The 23,954-nt window shown below is 35.6% G+C and overlaps 1 protein-coding gene across 16 annotated transcripts in view; it reads left to right on the forward strand.

The window, feature by feature from the left end:
• The window catches only part of CAMK2D (calcium/calmodulin dependent protein kinase II delta), a 308,625-nt gene that overhangs the window by 281,692 nt on the left and 2,979 nt on the right, over positions 1-23,954 (forward strand). For 10 of the 16 annotated variants that reach the window (XM_019803409.2, XM_019803402.2, XM_034671306.1 and 7 more), the window contains 4 exons: positions 16,127-16,202; positions 20,222-20,316; positions 22,089-22,317; positions 23,706-23,801. In XM_019803409.2, the coding sequence (XP_019658968.1) occupies positions 16,127-16,202; positions 20,222-20,316; positions 22,089-22,317; positions 23,706-23,772 (467 nt within the window). In that variant the 3' untranslated portion in view covers positions 23,773-23,801. Of the gene's footprint in view, positions 1-16,126; positions 16,203-20,221; positions 20,317-22,088; positions 22,362-23,705; positions 23,802-23,954 lie in introns of those variants that run through there. The other 6 variants (XM_034671311.1, XM_034671307.1, XM_034671309.1 and 3 more) reach the window with 3 other exon arrangements.

Below are 23,954 nucleotides of genomic sequence, written 5' to 3' on the forward strand. Positions count from 1 at the left end.
TTTTTTTCTATGTATCTGTATTTCCCATTACCTAATAAAAATGGTCCAATTTAATAAGCAACTAAATTTAAAATTATGTGCAAGTTTTAAAGTATTTTATTACTTCCTCTCTCTCCTTTACCTTTTCAGATTGTAACTTCATTACTGTTTTTGATGACAAAAAAATATTAGCAAGGATCTGATTGAAATCCAGAGTTTACACTCCTGTTTGTAGTTCTTTTATCTAACTTGCTTAGAGCAAGTTGTATAACTTTGTGGCCTTCCTGATTACAGAATTTAGATATTGAAATCAACAATATAGAGTTGTAAGGTTTTTATCTACCCTACTTTAATGCAATACTACTAAGATTGTTATGAGGTCTCATATTTTTAGAGTGTTAAAATTATACATTATAAAGTAATATATAATAAATATAGATGATAATATAAATTATCCAAAACAATTATAAAAAGACATTTAATTCAAAGTCAAATACAGGAATAAATTGCTGCAGTTTTATGGAATATTATTGCAATAGAAAAAATGGTGTCCACCAACCTGTATATTCAAAATGTTAGCATGGCACTAATAGACTGTAAAATTAGTACTAACACATCCCAGTAAGAATTATTATGGGACTGTATTTCAGGTTTTTAAAGTATCTACTATATAAAATTACTTTAAATATCTAAAATTATTTTACTTCATATATTTCTATGCAGAAATTAAATTATAATTGTTTTTATTAGCTATGAATTATATAATTCTGAAATTATTTATTAGAATAAAATAATAAAATACTATCTCCTTTGCTGAGTTTGTATGATTTTCTACCAATAGTCATACCTAGAAATTATATGTCTGTTTTATTTAGTGATTCTTCTTATTCATCAGTGAATCAGTGAAATGGCCTTTTGTTGCTGGTTGTTGTTGTTGTTGTTGGTATGGACTTCTGCTCAGATCCCTTTGATTTCCTTAGGAGGCATTAGGTGTAAAATAGTCAAATTAATCTCAGTCCTGGGCATTTTTACTATTTTACCTGGTCACAGGTCATTCAGTTTCAAACCATGTTAGGTGGAGAACTAAGATATTACAAGAAGAAACAGAGAAGGCATTACTGAATGAAGGTACCAACCATGATGCTTATTTTCTTATAATGGATTGGCAAATTCTGCTAAACAATTTTCCAAGAGAACAATGTTACATTATATATCCAAAAAAAAAAAAGGAAAGAAATAAATACTGATTTAGTTATTGGGGTTGCTGTGATTTGTTTTACTGTGGTAAAATAAATGTCCCTGCTAAAGCCATATTATATGACTAATTATATGTATGTGGGTACTTCAGTACCAAAAGGAAACAATTTGCAGTATACAAATACCTTTGGATGGTTGGTTTGATCTCTTTAGGTTAGAACAGAAAATTTAAAACCTATACTCAGGTTTGAGTATTCCCAAACTATTCAGCTGTGTTTTCTTTAAAAAGAAACATGAAAATTCTTTGTAAAACTATTTCATGTTATAGATTAAATTATGCTTTTAAAATGTCAGTGCTTTTAAAATGTTACTGACACCTCCAGGAAACATTACTTTTTTATTTATCCTCACCTACATCGTATCAGTACCAGTCTGCAGTGTTTTGATCTAATTGCATTTTTCCTATATATCATGTCTCCAACCATTTTTCATGTATCTGTGTTCAAATACGTCTATGAAAACTGAATCTGACATGCCTGTGGTATATTCTAGTTCCTTAAATACTCCTGGGTCATCATCTTAGAGCTTTCTTTGTCTCCTCAGTTTTGCTTACACTCTACATCCAGTTTGTCAGTCTATCGGCAAATCCTACTGGCTCTCCCTTCAAAATACACACATTTTCCCCCCACTTGACAACTGCTCACTAACCTCCACTTCTTCCACCCTGGTCCAAGATACATCATCTTTGCCCATATCATGGACATGACTTTTTCAGCCACTCTCCTTGCTTTAGCATTACCTGATTATAGTCTATTCACAACATAGTAGTCAGAGTAACACTTTTAAAATATATCAGATTGTGTAATGTTTCCACTCTGTACTTTCCAATGACTGCCACAGCCATTTTATTATTTTTTTTTATTTTTTTACTTTTATTGCAATATAATTAGCATACAGTGTTATATTAGTTTCAGGTGTACAATATAGTATGCCAAAGCCATTTCAGAATTAAAAGTCCCTCCATGACAAGAACTTCCACCAGCCGTGCCGCCTGTTACCATCTGGCCTCATCTCGTATTATATACCTCAAGAATAGAACACTATTCCTGAAACCATATCAAGCAGGTTCCTGCCTTAGGGCCTTTGCGCTTGCTCTTCCCTGCCTGTAATGTCCTGATACACATTCCGTGTTGCTTGCTGCCTCTTCTCTTTTTATGTCTCCGATTAAATGTTACCCTCTCAGACCTTGATGATCCTACTTTAAATCGTGCCTTCAAATCCAGCAATTCCATTCTCTTTTTCTGCTTTACTTTTCACCTAATACTTTACATTATGTGAAATATTTATTTTACTTCTTTAATGTCTCTTTGTTCCTCTACTAGAATGTAAATTTCTTCAGGGCAGAGATTTTTATTTTGTCTACTGCTGTATCTGCAGTATCTAGACAAGTGGTAATAATAGGAATAACGAATACTTAATTGATGGAGGAAGGAAATATGATGGATATCAATCATGCCATTTCCTACCAGCCAATAAAATGATGAAAATTCTCTAAAAGTTATGCTCTCATCACAACTTTTTATCTTTATAGGTTTTTATGCACATGTCCTCTGCCCCTCCCCCCCATACTTTAGGAGCTAAAAATATAAATTTGCAAATTTAAAAAGTAACCCACATAGGATCCTCGTCCCTGTTTGGATGAGCGTGTGCTTTGATGTCAAAAATACTAGGCTTGAATCCCAGCCCAGCACTTCATGGGCTATGTAATCCAGTTGCTCATGTAAACCTCTCTGAGGATAATAGTATCTCACTTTTTAACCTTTTTTTTTTAACCTTCAAAAGTGACAGTGTCATATGGTTTAACAAAATAATAATAACAACAATAAACCATGGTCATGTTGACTAGAGAGATAATGTTTGTTAAATTTCTGGCCCATGATAGTTGCTTAGTCAAATTATATTATTTCTGGCCATTCTTTCCTAATAGTAGATGATATAACCCCAGAGGTTCACAATCAAAAGAAACTGTAAATTTAAAGAGACCTGTTTTTTTTTAATTTTAGCATCAATGTTTCTACTTTCTAAGCCATGTATTTCAGATAAGTGTGTAAATATCTCTAAATGTTAAAATCCACATATAGAATCCAGCCAACTTACATACATAAACATAAAAGCTGTCCAAGTACAGAAAAATTTTTTTTGCCTTAAAATAGAAGTTCATATTTTTTTAAAAGTTTTATTAAAGTAACAGTATTCTTTTAACTTGTGATGAATTTTAAAGTTAGATTATTTTAATTCACTGCTTTTTTCCTTTCCTGGTACCATATGGTAGACACTCAATAAATTAATAAATTATGAGATTTTTACATTAAAATTTTGAGTTCAGAGATATACTTTGTTTCCAATTAAACATAAATATTTTAAGTAATGATTCAACCTTCCCTCATCTAAACTGATCTTTTATCCTTGAATATTTTCAAGTGTTTTTGAAAGATTAGCTCACTTTAGGCTGTTTTGATTATTCCTGTTGAGAGTGAAAATATGTAGACTGCTTGTTTTCCACAAAAGTAAAACACATATTTAAAAAGAAATATATATATGCAAAATTATTTACACACTTCTCAAGGAAAATGTCTCAAGAACCATAACATAAAATACCCCTCTTGGAGATTATAATTATCCAGTTCAGTGTTTCCTCAAAGGGCCACTAACCATCTTGATAGAAGTTAACGAATCAAGTGTGAAAGAGCTATTTCTTTGTTAAATAATTTATTACAGGATCATTCATTTCTTTAACATCACTACATATGGTTATTTAGAATATGTCTGTCTAGCAAAACACAGATGACAAATGTTGAAAGAATTTTGGATTTTAGGAAGTTTGAGTAATAGACAAGCCATTGCTATTGTGTGTTTTCAAATTTAAAATGTGAGGAAAGAAAAAAAAAGTGCTGCTCCAAAATGTCATTTGTTTATAAGTTGAACTAGGGAATATTTTCAGTTGGGGAAAATAATTTGTGGTGGTGGTGTCTGTTTGAGTATAGAGTATTTTTATTCCATACCTAGCCTACTTTACTCAGACTTCTCATATTCTAATCAAGTATTGCATCACATTATACAAAATTAAGGTGAACAAAAATGTAAAGATACCCCTGAACAGTAGAGAAGTACCTCTGAAAAGGTTAATGGTCTTTAATGACAGAAAAGGTAGCTTATTTAAATGAGACTACCATGATTTTTTAGAGGTCTTTTTACCAGTATAGGAACAGTGTGAACATACGGGATTGTTTATTTTAACTCTTTCTTCAAGAAATTGAAGCTCTTCACTCAGACCCTATACAAGTAAAAAGAAGAGTAGGGTAAGATGGGATTTAATAATATCATTTAAATAGCTAATAAAAATGAAATGTGTTTATTTGTTATGGAGGATAAATGTCTGAATATTTGTACCACAGTTGGTATCCTTAGAGTCTATACTAGAATTTTCTAACACGAGCAATGTTATGAGTTATTGAAGAATTTCCTTATCAGTGTTATTTAAATTATACCTCACTTCTCATCCTGTTGTGTTGTGTAATCTGCCCATAGAAGTGCAAGAGATAATTTTTTTTTAAAGATTTTATTTATTTATTTGGCAGAGGTAGAGACAGCCAGTGAGAGAGGGAACACAAGAAGGGGGAGTGGGAGAGGAAGAAGCAGGCTCACAGCAGAGGAGCCTGATGTGGGGCTCGATCCCAGAACACCGGGATCACGCCCTGAGCCGAAGGCAGACGCTTAACCGCTGTGCCACCCAGGCGCCCCTAAGAGATAATTTTTAAAGATGTTTCCGGTGGTCTGCCCTGCTGAACTCCCAAGTCAGTATCTCCTTTTTAGCTCAAAATTATTCTCTATGGAAGATTCTTATTATTGTCTTAATCTCAGTTAACATAATATAGACATGAATTTTGTAAGTGTGGACTGTTAATTACTCATCAGATAACCTGATTGGTTATTTGATGTATGTTCATCATTTGAATTCAATAGATAAAGGCAAAATAATATTCCCTACTCAAAAATACTGTATCTACTCTAAGTTACATTTTATAATAATTAGTTAATTTATAATAATTTACATTTATAATACTTATTAGAATAAATGGGATTGACAGTAAGATGTTCTGAAATATATGGTTCATTAATTATTACTGTGGTCACATTGTTTAAACCAAGAATAACTTTACTAGATTTGTAAAATTTGGCCAAGATAGTCCAACAAGTACTTTTACATTGATTTCCTAAGCTGAATTTAGCACAGAATATCCTAGAGCTGAACTGGTTATATAGTGCCAGTGTAAGGTATCACTTGAATAAAAAAACATTTGCTCTGAGAACTCACTTAAGAACTTCTGGTCTGATAGGATATTTTCATCTTTCCAAATTAAGCTTTGAAAAATGTAGTAACACAAAAATGACTCTTGGTCTTAGGAGTCTTACCAGTGCAATCTGTCAGATGCCTGGGGACAACAGAAGAGTTATAGGAATTTACATCATTTTGTGAGAGGGAGTGTGTGTGTGTTGAAAGTGGGAGGTATATGTAAGTTATTTTCCTCTAAATCTAAGTAAGTTTTCCAAGTTGTGACAAGCCATTTTAAATTTATATCCAGACTGACTGCAGCTATGCCTTTTCAGTCCAGTGGTCGTGACATCTCAAAAGGCAGCAACGGTCATCATCAAAGTTAAGCATACAGGCACATGTATATTACATTGAACTCTGGCCTTTGGACCTACAATGTCATAAACAACTGTATTATATAACTGACTTATCAAGAGAATCTATCATTATTCCATAATTTTCTAAATTAAAACTCCTTATTTATGTTATTTGTCCTATAAACTTATTTCACTAGTTCCCTAATTTACTATTGATTATAGATGTTCTAGTACTCTTGAATAATGTATGAGTGCAACTGGATTCTATGATGTTTTGTGAATTGGCCTCTCTCTTCCCACTTCATTGGACCTCATCTGCCCTTTCAATTCTCATTTATTGATTCTGGAAGCTATGGATTGGATAATGATAGATTTTGTAATGAAAGCACAAGCTACTATTTTTGCAGCTGTTGAAAATGAGAATTAGCTAGAAAGTATAGAATTACAATGACAGGAGATGCTGCTGCATATTTTTGGGTGGTAGTAAGATCTGCTGTGTTATCTTAGCAGCTTCGTCAAAGGGAATGGTTCAGAATGGGACAAGTAGAAGTACTTAACCCTTACAAAAAAGTGAAATGAGATTCTTAGAGTTAAAATATCGATAGAGTGGTAGGTGATAAAAAACTGAGAAGTATTGAAATATGACTAAACTTGTGTGAACCTGGAAACAAGGAGAAGAGACTTTAAAAGATCAGCTGGGGCTCAATAAATGTAAAGGCAGAATAATATTGTTATAGGCTTACTATTGTTACTATCATTAGCCTAGTTATTTCTCTAAAGTAAATTCAGGGACATCACACTTCAATTAATTTTGGTAGTGTTTTGTTTGTTTGCTTGCTTGCTTGCTTTCTTTTTATTTTTGGTTTTTGCAAAACAAAGATTTAAAATGGTTTTGTAGTATAGAGGACATGCTCTTAAGCTTTTCTTGCATTCTTGATCCAAGGGAGCACTCACAAATCTACCATTTGAATTATTCAGGAAAGTGTAGTTATAAATAAACTTACCCAAGAATATACTAAACTCTATTTTTTTGCTAAATTCAAATTATGTACTTTTTATATAGGAAAGGAATAAGTTATTAAAAATATTATGCTAAACAACAGAAATAGAAACCATGGGGGGGGGAAGCCTACTCTTATCACTGCACAGTCTTTTAACCCTTCTCGATTTTTTTTTTTTAATACTTCTGGCTATTCATACTGAAGGACAGAGCATTAATACTTTGACAATTACTTTTGACCTGAAAGACAAATGGTTTTTTTGGCTGATACTATGTAAAATTGATTGGAGAGGTTAACTGGACTCATTATAGTTCTGGGGTTTGGGGAAAGCTGGATTTCCTTCTTGTCAAAAAACAAAAACAACTTTCCAAATATTTAAAAATTCTGTCTCATTATATCTTTTCCGAGTCTGATTATTTTCTTTTGAGAAAATAACTTTGTCACCTTGGTTCTGCAATAGAAGAAGAGATACTCCTTGAGAAAGCTTAGTATTTCTCTTACCATTCAAGTATAAACTTGAATGCCAAGAGACTACAGTTTTTTTAAAGATATAATTGATATATGGCATTATATAAGTTTAAGGTATACTGCATAATGATTTGACTTACATATATTGTGAAATGATTACCACAGTAAGTTTAGTTAACATTTAGCATCTAAAATAGATGCCAGAAAGAAACAAAGAAAAAAAGAAAGTAAAAGACATGTTTAAAAAAAAATTTTTTTTCTTCTGATGAGAACTCCTGGGATTAACTTCCTTAACAACTTTCACATAAACCATCCAACAGTGTTAACTGTAGTCATATGTTGTACATTACATCCCTAGGACTTATTTACCTTATAACTGGAAGTTTGTACCTTTTGACCACCTTCCTTCAATTCCCCCTTCTCTTATCCTGGTACTGCCTCTGGTAACCAGAAATCTGATCTCTTTTTCTGTGAGTTTGTTGTTTGTCTGGCTGGTAGATTCCATATATAAATGAAAGCATACTGTGTTTGTCTTTCTCTGTGTGACTTATTTCACTTAGCATAATGCCCTCAAGGTCAGAGCACATTATCAAGGAGACTATAGTTTTAATCCTCAAGCGGTTGATGTGAATCTTTGAACGCGTTTCTTAAAATGTTTTTCTTCCATGTCATCAACTCTTAACTGGAAGCGCTACCACCCCTAGCTGATTCACATCTTCATACTAAAAAAGTCAGGGCGCCTGGGTGTCTCAGTCCATTACGTGTCTGCCTTCCGCTCAGGTCATGATCTCAGGGTCCTGGGATGGAGTCCCACATTAGGCTCTCTGCTCAACGGGGAGTTTTCTTCTCCCTCTCACTCTCCCTCTGTGCTCTCCCTCCCTCTCTTTCTCTCTCTAAAATAAAAAAATCTTTTTAAAAAAATGCTAAAATAATGTCTTTAACAACGTTGTGCTATTTCTAGCTTCTGTAAGTCAGCTGAGGATAGCAGAACAGTTATCAATTGCTTTTAATGTGGTTAGACTGAATTCTTTCATATACGCAAATATTCTATACAACCATGTATAGTTTTTTTAACTCTAAAACTTGTACTTAAGCCATTTTTAATGAAAATCTTTCTAAATGCACACCCCTTAATTTAGAAAAATAGTAAATATTTTACTTCTTCTTTAAATCCAGAGTCATTTTAGGAATGACCTTGCCGTATTTTATAACCCAATGATATCCTCACAAACTTTTTTTAAAAAGCAATCCTATTTTCACTTCTATATGATCCCAATGCTAGAGTTTTCTGTTTTAAATATTTGTTAATCATTTATTGTCAGGTCATAGCAACTTAACAGGGCTAAGATTAATTGTATTTCTTCCCCCAATTAACATTTTATGCTTTGAAACAAAGAGTAGTTTTTATAGAGAAAAGTACAAAGACGGTGTGAATAATTTTTTTTTAAAATTTTGAGGGCTTCTAGTGATTAAAGAGCTGAGTAGTTGACTTGTTGAACAGGAGCCTTCTGGATAAGTGAGTTTTACAACAATTCTTAAATAGAAATTTGGTAATTTCCAGGTTTTAATTTGAAAAAAAATATTATAGATTAAACCAGTCAACTCTAAAATTTTCTATGGGCTTGATTTTAAAAGCCAAAATAATGGAAATTACTCTCCTGAATGTTAATACATTAAACTAGTGAAATAAAAATGAGATCACTAAGAAGCAAACTGTTAATTGTATAGGAAATGCCAAAAAGCTGAGTTGATAGGCACCTTTTTCTATAAAACTATCAAGAGCATGAAAATGATCCTAATTTGTATATTTGCCTAAGATAATAACTATTCCTAAGAGTTATTTTTGTTAATGGCAGCATGGAAAAAGACAATAAAACCATGGGGCACCCAGTTTTGTGAAATTGGTATAATAATTAATTACAAGCTTGGCCCAGTAATTAAGTAGTCAGTCACCTTGCCAGAGCAAGTTCAAAGGCACTTAGGTGGTTCATTTAAGCTTATGATTTCAAAATATTGAATTAGGCACTGTGGACTGGAAAGGAACATAGATTGGTGAGTTAAACAGATATCTCAGCCAAATAAAGCTCCAGGTCTGGCACTGCTTCTGACTTCGCTGGATGACTTGAGTAAGTCACTTAACCTCCCTGTTCTTCAAGTCTCTAGCAGCCAAGTGCCCAATACCTCTGAGAAATGTAGAAAGAAGAAGTTAAAGTAAATAGAACTATACCTACTGGCAAAAAGTAGATGAGCAGAGCACCTGGGTGGCTCAGTCAGTTTAAGCGTCTGACTCTTGGTTTCAGCTCGGGTCATGATTACAGAGTCGTGAGATGGAGCCCCGCACAGGGCTCCACACTCAGCAGAGTCTGCTTGGGTTTCTCTCTCTGCCTCACCCTCCCCCCCCCCAACCCCTGGTGTCTCTCTCCCTGTCTCTCAAATAAATAAATCTTTTTTTTTTAAAGTGAGCAGAATTGCTAATAAGCCTATATATATCAAAAAGCTGTAATTTTATTGTGCAACTTTTGATCATGAGTAAGTAATCTTTAGGCACAGTTCTCTAAAAGATTTCATTGTGTGATATTCTGCTAACATTTTAGTAAAGATCAATTTGCATCTATAAATTCAGTTCATTTCCTAGTCTGAGTTTCATAGTAGGCCAGATAACCTCCTGAATATCAAGGTTGATTATCAAGTAGTTTAATTTCAGCAAATTGGTTAATCCAAAATCTATAACTACTGAAAAGCTCAAGCTTGACTAACTAGGATCTTTTGCTGCACTCAATTCTCTTGAAAAGAAATTACAAGTTTAAACATTGACTAAATATGTCTAGTTTATCTTCCTAAGCCTATATAGATTACTCTGGCATTTAAAGTCCTCTGGCCTCTGCCGATTCTGAAATATGCAAGATCCATGAGTGCCTTTTCAGTTAGCTCCGTCACATTCAGACTGCTAGCAGACATGATCATCGTCACCCATATACGTGGCACTTATCTAATGTTTCAAAATGTACATAATATTTTAGATACCTTATCTGTGTATTTATTCACTTGTGCATGCATTTATAGACATTTACTCAGTGCTAGGCTTTGAAGCTAGAAAACGGTCAAGTCCTAGGCAGATATATGAACAGCCTGTGATGATGCTTTAGGAGGACTGCAATACAGCCAAAAAGCTGCAAATGAAGCCTAGAAAAGGCTATAAGGAAGTGATAACTTTGGAGCAGAATATTGAAGATTTCCAGACAGAAGAGGGAGAGTTTCCAGACAGAAGAAATAGTGTGAGAAAAGGCACAGCATTATCAAAGAGCCAGGACCAGTTGAGGAAGAGTGAGGCCCTTGGTGGAGTTGTAGAATAGGTTATGTGGGACTCCTGGGGGAAAAGAAGTGTCAAGAGTCAAAGCTAGCAAAATAAAGTAGGAAGACCTTTCAAGAACAAAGAAGCTTGGGCTCTGCTTCTAGACAGTGGAGGAGGGGCACAGTTAGCTCTATTCTGTAGAGATGATTTTGCAGCAGTGAGATAGGGGTGGTGGGCGTGTGTGGGATCTGACCTTGGAGCAGGAGGGGTTAGGACCATCTAAAAGCCAGAATCATTGTAATGGCCATTAGCCTAAAAAGGAAGAAATGGATCTGAGAAAGATTTGGATGAGTAAAGAGAAACTGGTGATCAGCTATATGAAGAATTAAAAGAAAAGTGTCAAGGCTTTTGGTTGGACAACTGAGTAGATTGTTATCATTATCCGAGATGACTGTTACGAGAGAATCAGCAGATTTTGCAAGGGAGATACGTGAGGTCCATCTTGGGCACCCTACTAGGTCTGAAATGCAAGGATAACCAGAGATGTTACGATGCAGTTAGAAATATGAACTTGGAGCCTAGAAAGTTTTAAGATTAGTGATAAAGATTTGGCAGTCTTCATTATATGGTCAAAGCCAGAAGAATGAATGAGATGCCAAGGACAAGCAAAAAGATGAAGAGGCTGAGGATATACCCTAGGAAACATCATTGTAGCTGGTGATGAAAAATTGTATGACTTGTGGAAGACAGAATATGAGGAAAACACTGGTAAAATTGTGGTTGCATTAGCCAATGTGAGGAAGTCAAAAGAGAAAAAAAAATTAGTTTTAGAAAAATTGAAGAGCGTTTTCTTTCATCATCAGTAAGCAGTAAGACATGCTTCTTTATATCTGAATTGTTTTCATTTATCAGTTGTATATTTTTAAAGGCTCTCTAACCTTTAAACATTAAAAAATGTGTATGTTGGAAAGGCCACTGGATTGGGAGTCAGAAAGCGCTCAAGTTTGCTCTGGACCACTATTCATTTCATGTATTTGCTAAACATGTACGGTGCTAATTGTTGGGTTGCAGGGGTGGGTATCCACCCCTGTGGAGCTTACAAATAGAGAAAATGTAATCAAATACACACAAATAAATAAGTATATGTGTACTAAGTGTTTTTAAACAGCAGTTGTAGGATATGTATGAATTTAAAACATAGAGACCTCTCCTAAAATGAGGGTAAGAGAAGGATTTTTCGAAGAAATAATAGAGATCTGATAAAAGAAGTGGAAACAAAGATGGGGGATAGTTTTCCAAGAAGAGAGGATAATATATATGAACGGATGACGATAGAAGGAAGCATGGCCATTTTGAATTTCTGAGAGTAGGCTATATGGGTGGAATGGAGAGGATAAAGTAAAAGAACATTTGAATGAGTTTGGTGAGATGGGCGGAGTCCAGACTGTTGAAGATTTCATAGTCTCCAGACTTACTCTGTCCAAGAAATGATGGATGCTTATTACCAGAGTGGTGGTGAAGAAGGAAAGAAGTAAACTAATATGTAAGACATTTTAAAAAGCAAAATCAACAGAACTTGAAAAATTAGGGTAGGTGGGGTGAGGGGGTCAAAGACCATTCTCAGGTTTCTTTCTAGTTGTGCAAGGTTTGTGCAACTGGATGATGATGTTGCCATTTACCAAGAGGGAGATTCCTGGAAAAGCAAATCAATTTGTGGGGATGGAAGTTAATAAGCTCAGTTTAGGGAATGTTGAGTTAAAGATGCATTTGAGATATACAAATGAAGATTCCAAAATAGGCATTGACACATAGACCTGAAGGAAAGGACTAGAAAGAAGGAAGCAACAATGTGGGAGTCATTGGAACATAAGTGGCAATATAAAACACTGGTGTGGACAAGATCATAGGGATGCAGTGTATGTTGAGAAGAGGGCCTCAAACTGAACCTTTAAAAGGAATTGAAAGATTTAAAGTCCAGGTGGAGAAAGATTAACACAGCAAATGAGAGTGAGATCCTGTGACCACATAATTAGTAAGAAAAGCAGGAAAGAAGTGAGAGTTTTTCAGGATGGAGGGAAGGAGTAGTCGGCAAACACTGTGCCTTTGGGCAGTGCCGATAATCTGTGTGCTTACTTGTTAAACAGGTAATGTTTGTCTGCATATCTCAGAGCATTGTTGATCACATCTGATCCTTGTTGGTCTGATCAGATAAGATCTGCTAATGTTTGAGAAATGCTGAAATCTCTCATTTCATTATGTAATTCTCAGTTCCCAGGGTTTCTTGTTTGGTTGGTTGCTTTTTAACACTGGGACCTTTCACACTCTTACTCTTCTAGATTTCTTTAGAACAGTGAAAGAACCAAAAAGATACGAATTTGAACGTGAAAATATTCGTTCTTCTGCATAGTTGCATGAGCAATTATACTCAGGATCTGGAGCGTCTCTCCCACTTACTTTTCTCTCCTGCATTTCCCCTAGGAACCTGGAAATCCCCAGAAACTATTTTGGGTCCTGTGGGTCTAGGCTTGAGCACCTCCATTCTGTAAAAAAAAACTACTGGGTAATCAGTTCTCTGTGATTAAAGTGCTGGCTAAGGCTGGAAAAACTTTTGGTATTCAGAGGATGCTGTATTGGTAACACTCTTCCTTGATCTTAAGTGTTAATTAGTGACACATCACACGCTGTCCCCACTTTGACTTCTGGAGTGGCCATTGCTTAATCTTTTGAAAGAGGGAAGGTCAGATGATAGGGGCCCCTTCCTACAGATCTTAGTCATCCAGTCACCCAGTACAGTGATTGTCCTTAATTGAAAAGTAAAGCTAACTGCTGAAAAGTATAGCTAACTAGCACCAAAACCTCACTCTTCCTGTGGGTCACTGTGGCAAGTCTCAACCACAACAGACTGCTATGTACAAGTGATTCATTTCCAGACTTCTGCTTTCCTTTAAAGAGTCAGCTGTCATGTGCTGCCTATGACTCATTCAAGCTCCTTTGCTCCAGGGAAATAAGCACTCTCAAGATTCCTGAGTTCCAGGCTCCTCCAAAGCCAAGATAGTCATGTTGTTCTTAAGACGGTGTAGCACAGAAGCCTTCTCACTAATTCCCACTTGTTCTGCTGCCTGCTAAAGGACCATTGTTTCTGAGCCTAAGAACTAAGAGAGAAGGGAATTTGTGTTGCTTTGATTACGTAGGACAAAAATTAGAGTTGTAGCATGTAAACCATTAAAGAGCTAATAAGTATTTCCACAGTGATTCAGAGGGTGAGAGAGGGCTATATATATATATATATCCAATATTTTAATTCCATATTTTGCTTATCAGGGAATGCAGACACCTTTGGAAATTTCAGAAAATGACCTTGAACTTTTCACACTCTATAAACTGTCTTAGCCTAATGAAGCTCTACAAAGGGCACTGATCTTATGTTCATTTGTATCCCTGCTTGTTTTTAAGAATTGACATTGTTTTCTAAACTGTAGTTTTTTACTTAGCAAACTAAGAAATTTATTAGTTTTAAATAAGGATTTAATATTGAGGAGGAAGTTTTGGTAGTCACACTTTCTCAATCTCATTTCCTGAGCACGGTCTCACCAGTGTCCTTTATAGTCCAGAATCGGGTCAGCTGTCATGCATTTTTGCCAAATGTTCATACTGTTGAGGCCACAGACAGATGAATCACTTATTGCCAAACTAAATTAAGCTAAAATGTGCCATTGGCGGCATCTCTATTACAGAATTATTCCCTGCTGCTACTTGTGTCAGTATGTTTTGGATGCTTGGATATGTTATATTCATAAATCAAATGAACAAAGGCAAGAAGGTGTTTTAAAATGTGTAGGAGCTAAGAAACCTTATGTTCTTTTTTTTCTAACACAAAGTTAATTATATAACTAAATATGAAATCTAACCTATGTAGTGATTTTTTGATATTATCAACCTTGACATTATAGCAACCATTTTATGGACAAATCATATTTTATAGGGCAGTCTCATATAGTATAAATGAAGTCAAGTTAGGTTTACAGGATATTTATTTTATTTTTTTTTAAAGATTTTATTTATTTATTTGACAGAGATAGAGACAGCCAGCGAGAGAGGGAACACAAGCAGGGGGAGTGGGAGAGGAAGAAGCAGGCTCATAGCAGAGGAGCCTGATGTGGGGCTTGATCCCACAACGCCGGGATCACGCCCTGAGCCGAAGGCAGACGCTTAACCGCTGTGCCACCCAGGTGCCCTTACAGGATATTTATTTTAAATAAGGAATATCATAACCTGGATAACGTGAACATTTAATTTTGTGGTTAAAACCTATTTAATGAAGATCAGTTTCATTAAAAATGCATACTGGTAGCCTTTAATCAATAACAACCCAGCTTTTCCTATGATGAATAGCGACTTCACTAAGATAGAATGGATATAACTTTTTATGAGTCTCCCAGTTTATTTCCAGTGATTTAAGGAAATACCATAATGTTCTTAAAGCAAAACTTGGGGAAATTTAATTTTTAAAAATTTCATGCATTAATTTCATTAGTAACAGAATATTCTGAAGTCAAAAGATTAATAACAACTGATCAAATTGACAAACTTACGGAGCATCTATTTTATTAAAGACATTGGAATAAAACTTAGAGGATACAAAAAAAATAGCATCCCCAACACACACACAGGGAGCTTTTAAAAGAAAGGCAGTTACACAGTGAACAAAGTTTAATAATAATTTAAAACCAGTAATGATTTAACTAAAGAAGGTATCATGGCATATACCATATGCTTAATTACCAAATGAATGATGCACTGTAGGCATTCAGAAAAGGCAAAGAACACTTACAGATGTAATCAGAAAGGAATTTACTGAATATGTGGGATTTGAGCCAAGCCAACTATTAATAATTTTACCAATTGTGGGCTAGAAATAGAAACAAAGCATGTTTGGTGTTAGAGTTGACCACTCTGCAGGGCAGCTTCCATCTAATTTATCTGCCTACGTCCACATATTGATTCATATGTTGGTTTTCCAATTTATAGTTTACTGAAGGCCATTTGTCTAAATATGATGGCAACTACAGTGTTGGCATCCCCTTTTATAGAGTTGATTGGGCTGAACAATGAAAGATAATTATATAAAGTGTCTCAATGTAAAAGATCATCTATGCTCTGAAGATAGACATTTGTTAATGTTCAAGAGAAAAACATTTACAAACTCAAATTGATAAAGATAATGAGAACTTATTTAAAAAATAGAGTCTTGAACTTCCAGGTGACTAAGGGTCCTGTTAAAATGCAGATTCTGAATCTGTAGGTCTAGAGTAGGACCTGAGAATCGTGTGTTTATGCTGGTCTCTGCACTATAAGCAGCAGGATTATAGAGAGAATAACACCATGGTGCGGGGCAGGGGGTGTGTCTTCAATAGTAATACCCCATTTAAGAAAAGCAATACTGTTAGAGTTTTTGAGAATAGAGGACAAAGCCATAAAGAATACTCATCTTTGCCTTTAGCACGAAAGCAAGAAATTATCAAAGTCACTGAACAGCTGATTGAAGCCATCAACAATGGAGACTTTGAAGCTTACACGTGAGTAGACACACATTTATTTTGCTTTCATGCCTATGACAAAATATTTTCTATGTGAATGCATTCTTCACTGTACCAGAATTCATGTATATTTAACCCCAGGTTTGATATCAACAGTAGCTTTGTTTCAAGGTATAAATTAAAATGTCGCCAGGAGAGAAATAAATTTAGGATTTAGAGAGGAAAGACAAGACTTCTGACAGGAGGACTGGGGCTTTCTCTGTCAGTGCACAGACTTAGTACCAGCGCCTCCACACGGGGAATGCATTCCAGGCAGAGCATCTGTGAGAGCAAAACTAGGAGAGAAAAAAAGCACAAAAGGGCATTTTGATTTAAGAACTATTTTGCCTTGCAGCTCTGTTGAGGTGCTGGGACAGAGAGAGAGAGAGAGAGAGATATCAGGAGGCAACGTGAGGCAGCCTTCTTCCTCTTCTGCCAGTACACCTCAACTTTATCTTCGTCTCTTTTATGAGTTTGTTTCTTAGGTAACAATTTATTTGAAGGAAGGTCGAAATGCTTAAAGTTTATAAACTACTGGATCATAGGGTATGGTATATAAAGGAAATCACTCCAATCAAAAATAAGGCATTCAAATAAATAGGGCATGAAGGCTTATTTCACAAAGTATGTGGGTCAATAAACTAGCTCTTTGGGTGAAGATAAAAATTAGTCTGAGCCTTCCCCTCAGTTCATACGAGTGAGTTCCTTTTGAATGAAAGAGTCAAATGCAAAAAAGAGATTGAATTTGATCTCTGATGGGAAAGATCTAAGTTTAAAAGCAGGGGAAGTAATCACAAATGAGAAGGTAAAATGATCAAGCTACCCAAATAGATAAAACTTGCATACTTTAAGGGGGAAAAAAAAGCCAAAATAATAAATTTTTTAAAAGCCAAAATATGCAAATTTGAATGCGAGAGCATTTTCTGCCCATGAGATCAGCAGGGATAAGAAGTGCCGACAAGCAGAGGGTGCAGGTCCTGCAGGACCATGGTGACTTCCTCCACTGGAGGGGGTGTAAATAGAGGCAAACCTTTAGGTTAGTGGAGGTTAGCGGTGGTGGCAGGGGTTTGAGGGGACATTTAGTTCTTATATAACAGAAAGAATTTATGAAGTTTTGAATTGTTTTAATTCTCTAATTTTACCTACAAAAATTTAACATGGTTTGTATTTTTAATCTAAAGCATGGATAAAAATTATAAACATATCTATTGAAGCAGTATTCATAATAGTGAAAAACTAGAAGCATCTGTCCAACGTTAAGGTAACAAGTAGTGTGTGGTGAATGGTACAGTAGATGTTCGTGCAGTTTCTAGAGATCTGGCAAAATGCTTATGATGCAATTAATGATATACATAATTATTCCAACCACATTTTAAAAAAGCATTAAAAATGGAATGAGATATGCCCAATTGGTTTTAAAAAGGATAAAAGGACATTGCCTCTGGGAAATACAACTATGTGTGAGGCTTTTTTCCCCCAATTTTATGTAAGGTATTTCTTCTATCATCAGTTACAAATAGCCAAATATAAAATATGGAAGAGAGTAACTGAGTGTAGAATTAAATCCAAGATTGCTTCTTATAAATTGCGTATGTGCATATAGACGCAAACACATGCGTATCCATGTGTATTTGTATCAACTGTTTAACATGATTTAATAAAGTACACTTGAAATAGTACAATATGAAGTTTAAAAGAAAACTCTACTGTGAGAAACGAGAGTTCCCTTTTAAACACTTGAGAAGTCTGTGCCATACAACCTGCTCTTTTATTCTTTTTGCTCATAACTTTGTTAGACCTATAGGATTCTCCAAACATGAAAATACTCTTTAAAAAAATATTTTTTTTCTGGTAATAGCCTTCTCCTGTGGAATAGTAAAAAGTGTGTTTTGGTGGTGGAGGTAGCCAGCAAAAACTGGGATATTTCCTATCTTCTCCAACAGTTTAATATATGCTATTTTAAATAACGCAATCCCTTGGAATCACATCAGTTTGCCTATGGAGGCCTATAGTCTGGCCTGATGTTGCATTCTCAGGCCCAGGAATAATCCAACGGGACCTTCCATTTGGGAGCTTTTTGGATGGCAGAATACATTGGTGAAGCTCTGTTCTCTGGTCCTTGGAACACCTGTTCAGAGCATCTGTGCACACACACCTACATCAAGTGGCAAGCTTTGTGAATCCTTTATTATCCAAAGTCTATGACAGGCGATAAATACGTATATACATAGGTGAGAGAAAGAAAGAACACACTAACAGGTTTTCAGATATACGGACTCTTTTGATGGTTAGGTAAAGAGATCCATCATGGTACGGTGACTCTCAGATGATTTTAGTGCCAATATAAGGTAGAAAAAATTTTGATTCACTGGTGTTGACAACCAAAATCATATTTATAGAGGAATAGCCCCTGGCAGAATAAATTCCTGTTACCATAGGAACACTGTTCTTCCCATTTGCCTCTTAGGAAGAGATTATATATTTGACTTTGAGCTGGGAAGTACCTGCCCACCAGCAAGTCTAAGGCAAAATGTAAAATGCCAACCCACTATCCCTCCACCCTTGCCTTGAAGGCTTTTTTAAAACACAAAGAATAATCACTGATATGTTTTTTAATTTTTAAAGTATTTTCTACTTTAAAAGCATTCTTTAAAAAATCAGTTCCACATTCTATGAACAATACTGCAAAGAACCATAGTGAGTTGGCCTTTTGCAACTTGTATTTCTGTGAACGGTTAAAATGTTTTGCCTCCCAGATGGGGAATGTTTTAGATGTAGCCCCCAAATCCTTTTATCCGCTTTGTAAACTTCCACTCATTCATCAAATCCGATCTTAAGTCACTTTCTCTGAGAAGCCTACTTCGATCACCATAGGCCCAAGGAACTGTTTTCCCCTTTGTTTCAATGGATTTACATACACATACCCAGTGCTCACCAGATCAAGCGACTAACCCCAAACATATCCTATGTTCTCACACTACTATGCCATTGTAATTGCTACCCTCCTCCTTCCTACCATCTTCCACACGCTTGAACAATTCCTACTTATTCCTGAAAGCCCAGCTCACATTTTTTCTCTTATATCTTCCCTGTCCCATATGTAAGTAATCTGGTTTTCAACCACTTTGCATTCATTTCTATTCCAGTCTTAATTGTTGCATTATAATTGTTTCAAACAGTTTCTGCTACATAGGTGTTTAACAATTCTCTGAATATTTAAGAATGTTGCATCTTGGGGCGCCTGGGTGGCACAGCGGTTAAGCGTCTGCCTTCGGCTCAGGGCGTGATCCCGGGGTTGTGGGATCAAGCCCCACATCAGGCTCCTCTGCTATGAGCCTGCTTCTTTCTCCCACTCCCCCTGCTTGTGTTCCCTCTCTCGCTGGCTGTCTCTATCTCTGTTAAATAAATAAATAAAATCTTAAAAAAAAAATGTTGCATCTTTTCGTTGAATTACATTTCTAGGATTAAAAAGAAAACTAATTTGTACATTTCACTCATTTTATTTTAAAAGCTCAAACTTTGAATACACCTTTTTCTGGAAGTATAGGATGTGACACCTGCCTTCAAGTCAATAATAGAGATATTTAACATGAATGTAGAAGGTGTCAGAAATTCTTCCAAATTATTTCAGAGCCAAAGCTGGGTTTGTATGACTTGGAGCGTGTATTGGTCTTGGGCAGCATTTAAAAAATAAGAGAAAAACTGGAGAAAGACTAGAAAATTCACCTTGGAAATATAAAAAAGCAGAAATTTTTAAAAAGAGATTCCTGAAGTAGGATAGATGATTCTCAGCTGGAACTTGCTGCATTATCTTGCCCCTGTCAGAGTTCTCTGCAAAATGGTTTCACATCTGCTCCTCAACCCACCTTGCCAAGGCCTGGGAAAGAAATTTTATATATTTAGTAAAGGAGTCTCTTTAAAAACACTGTTTGATACATAAGAGTGGATATGTGTGAAACAAAATACATAAACTCGTGTATTGGTTATTTTCATTATGTTTTTGTTCTTTGTCCCTACAGAAAAATCTGTGACCCAGGCCTTACTGCTTTTGAACCTGAAGCTTTGGGTAATTTAGTGGAAGGGATGGACTTTCACCGATTCTACTTTGAAAATGGTACATTATTCTAAATTAATAACGTCTTTTCCAACTTTTCTTTGAATTTCTCCCAGATTTGCAGTTTTCTTTGCTCTATTCTGCAATGAGAATTTTCACCTTAGTCCAGCATTTTACATCATAAAATTTTCTGTATTTCAAATTTTTAAAAAATGACAAGCTTAAGTTTTGGTGTTTTGAAAACTATCTGATTTATAAAAGGTAATGTTGATTGAAGATACCCCATATAAGTCCCAATAAATGTATGATATAAGCTGTAAAATAAATCACCAAAAATTAAGTTTTTATAAAAAGACACCACAGCATGTCAGAATATTTGACAAAGGAGTGCTTTCAAGCATATTTAATAGTGCTCATTTTCAAAGTAAAATGTACATGAAAATAAGTGACCTGGTAAGTATTTCAGTTGCCATTAAATGAATTTTAGTGGTCTCGGAGGAAACAGCCACACAAAAGAAATTCCTGCAGAAATCCTTGAGGTCATCAAAAAACCAAGCGTAACCCAGAAATTCTTTTTATCCTCTTTTCCTTACACGTAAAGACTAGGTATTGTGTTTTGTTTGCATGATGCATTGGGTGAAATCACCCTTTTTCAGTGAGATCTTGCTAAATTAAGAAGTGTAGTAATGATTAGGATAATCACGCTCGCTTCTAGTAATTATAAGCATTAACAAGAATGTCTACCTTGGCATGGATTTTTAAGTTATGTTTAATGAATTTTTTTTTAATATTCACTGGGCATTTGCAAACAAAGACTTATGTGGTAAATTGGCCTTAACAAAGCTTCAGTATATTTTCTCATTCTCGTAATGTTTCTTTCAGTTGGTTCCCCACTGACACCATCTGATCTCTAGTAAAATAATTAACCCATGAAATATTTCCTATTTCAACACAAACTATATATCATTACTTACCATAAACACATAATGAGGTATTCTATTGTATATGATCGTAGCACTGAGTAATTTACTCGTATCTTTTCCGAGAACAGGAAGCAGGTTTGGACAACAGGTAAAAACAGTTCAGCCTGTTTTAGTGATCTAAAAGAATAACATCAATCATCATTTGCACTAAGTATTCACATATCTTTGTCACTGAGTAATTAGAACATGTAGCTGTTGTCAAAACACCAAAGGCTAGAGCCTAGGGAGGGCTGCTTAATCAAAGAATGAACTAGAGAATCAGAACCAAGCCATATGACCAATCACCAAATTTTGGATTTTTACGGAATGACCACCACTGGACTATCATGGAATGGACTTAAGGAATCCCAGGATGAGATGGGGAAACAAATTCATGCTATGGCTAGGTTTTTGGGGTTTTTTGTTTCTGGAAACCGTTATCTCCCTATTCGATACTTGATATATTTCCCTTGTCCGATGTACTGCACCAACTAACAAAAATGAACAAGACCACAGGATATCCTGTCACCTGCTCCTGGCATCTAGGCCAGGCCTTCTCCCACTCTATTGGTATCAGGGCTTCTGTTTCTAACCACTTCCAATTATAAATAAATACATCTCTTCAGCTTTTCCCCCACCAAAGCTTCCAGAGTGACATGTAAATTCTCTATAAAGGGAAACAGAAAATAATGACTATCTACTTTGGTCTTTCTCTTTTCTTTTATACTTTGCACAGTGTCAGGGACTCAATTAGTGCAAACAATTTGTAGTTGAATGAATGAGTAGCATTCCATTCGTCGGCCCCAAATGAAGTTATTGGTTTACTTCCTTTAGAAACTAAGTTCTGTTTTTCATGTTATTCTCTTTCAGCTTTGTCCAAAAGCAATAAACCAATCCACACAATTATCCTGAACCCCCATGTGCACCTGGTAGGTGATGATGCCGCCTGCATAGCGTACATTAGGCTTACGCAGTACATGGATGGCAGCGGAATGCCAAAGACAATGCAGTCAGAAGAGACTCGTGTGTGGCATCGCCGGGATGGAAAGTGGCAGAACGTTCATTTTCATCGCTCTGGGTCGCCAACAGTACCCATCAAGTAAATATTTCCAGGCTGTCAGCTTCTTTGTTAATATACCCATGGTCAGCGTTTTTTCACTTACTCCATTGTTAATAACATGATATATGTTATTTAATGCTAGCAGTCAGTTACATTGGTGGGAATGTTGAAGGAGAAACAGACTAACTCTAGAAAGATCAAACCAGCTGTGCGTGGGTTGAAACACACACAGTAGAAACTGGAGGATACCCTAGCAAGCTGGTTCCTTTTTGTTAAATCATGTAATAAGGTAAACTGACTTCATTGTCACAACAGGCAGAGGAATGTGAAGAGTTTCTAAAGTGGCCACTATAATATTGGGAACTTTATAGATTATCTACTGGCCTCAGTAACAGATATTATAAGAAATCTGTAAACATTTAAAATACAAGCAGCAAGTGTCTCAGGGTCTTCGACCCTATGCCACTCTACCTCGGATGCTACGTCTGCTCTTCCAGTCAGTAATTAGATGGACATTTATTGCACATCTCCTAGGCACCTAACTTGTACCAGAGAAAATACAAGGTGAAACTTATACTCTACTTTAGAAAGCAAGTTATCACGGATACCAAAGAAAAATTATGAGGTTCATAACTTCAGAGTAGAATGGAATGAGTGACCAATGTAGCAAACTGTCAATAACAGTTTGGAAGTATACCTTGTGTAGAAGATATCATTTAAGACCTTGTCCAACATTCCAAGTGGGATTTGGAGACCTGGAGCAAATGGAAGAGAATCAAGCAATAGCAGAAGGATACAACAATGTCAGGATGTTAGTTTCATATGGTCGAGGAGTATGGGTAAGGAAGACTGGCCTCAACTGGAGTAAAGGGGAATATTAATAGGAAATAAGATTGCATCAGTGAAGGGATGAGATGAAAACAAGGAAAGTTTAGACTCAGAACTTTGGCCCACTGCTGATCTCATTCCAAATTCTCTCACCAGGATCACTTGTTAATATTGGGGGCTGGGATGGGGGAGTCAAATTTATACAAACAGCCATTCAACTCTGGAGAATCTATCAAAATTTCTTAGTTTAATAATGTACCACAGTGGTTTTCAAAGGCCTCCTCTATAGCCTTAATAATTATATATCACTGTTGGATTTGTAGAAAATAGATGAAGGAAAAAAAGGTAGCTATTTTTAGAATGAATTTCATCCTATAAAATAATGGCAAAGGAATATAATAATGAAGACACCCATGTTTGTGTGTTTTTTACCCCAAAGAGGTACAGCACTAATTGCCAGTTAATACGGAAGGGATTACGGTCACACAGTACTGTAGGGATAGGTTTTTCTACAATTCCCTGAAGTATTTATGGGATAGAGCCTATTTAAGAAAACTTCATTTTATGCCAGGTGGCTTAAATGGGGCTTCTCTTAATAGGCCATCCTGTATTCCAAATGGGAAAGAAAACTTCTCAGGAAGCACCTCTTTGTGGCAAAACATCTAAGGCCTGAAAACCATTCCCATATGGGTCTTGTAAGTAACATCCTGCTCCGTGATACTTTGTGAATGGAGCTAATGACTAAAAAGCTGCATGGCTGTTTTTCTTCCCTTTAAGGATATTTTCTTTTGCATTGTATTCAATGGAAAATATAAAAGGTCTTTGAAAACTTATAGCATTTTTGCATG

This window comes from Ailuropoda melanoleuca, chromosome 11 (assembly GCF_002007445.2).
Source record: "Ailuropoda melanoleuca isolate Jingjing chromosome 11, ASM200744v2, whole genome shotgun sequence".
Taxonomy (NCBI): domain Eukaryota; kingdom Metazoa; phylum Chordata; class Mammalia; order Carnivora; family Ursidae; genus Ailuropoda; species Ailuropoda melanoleuca.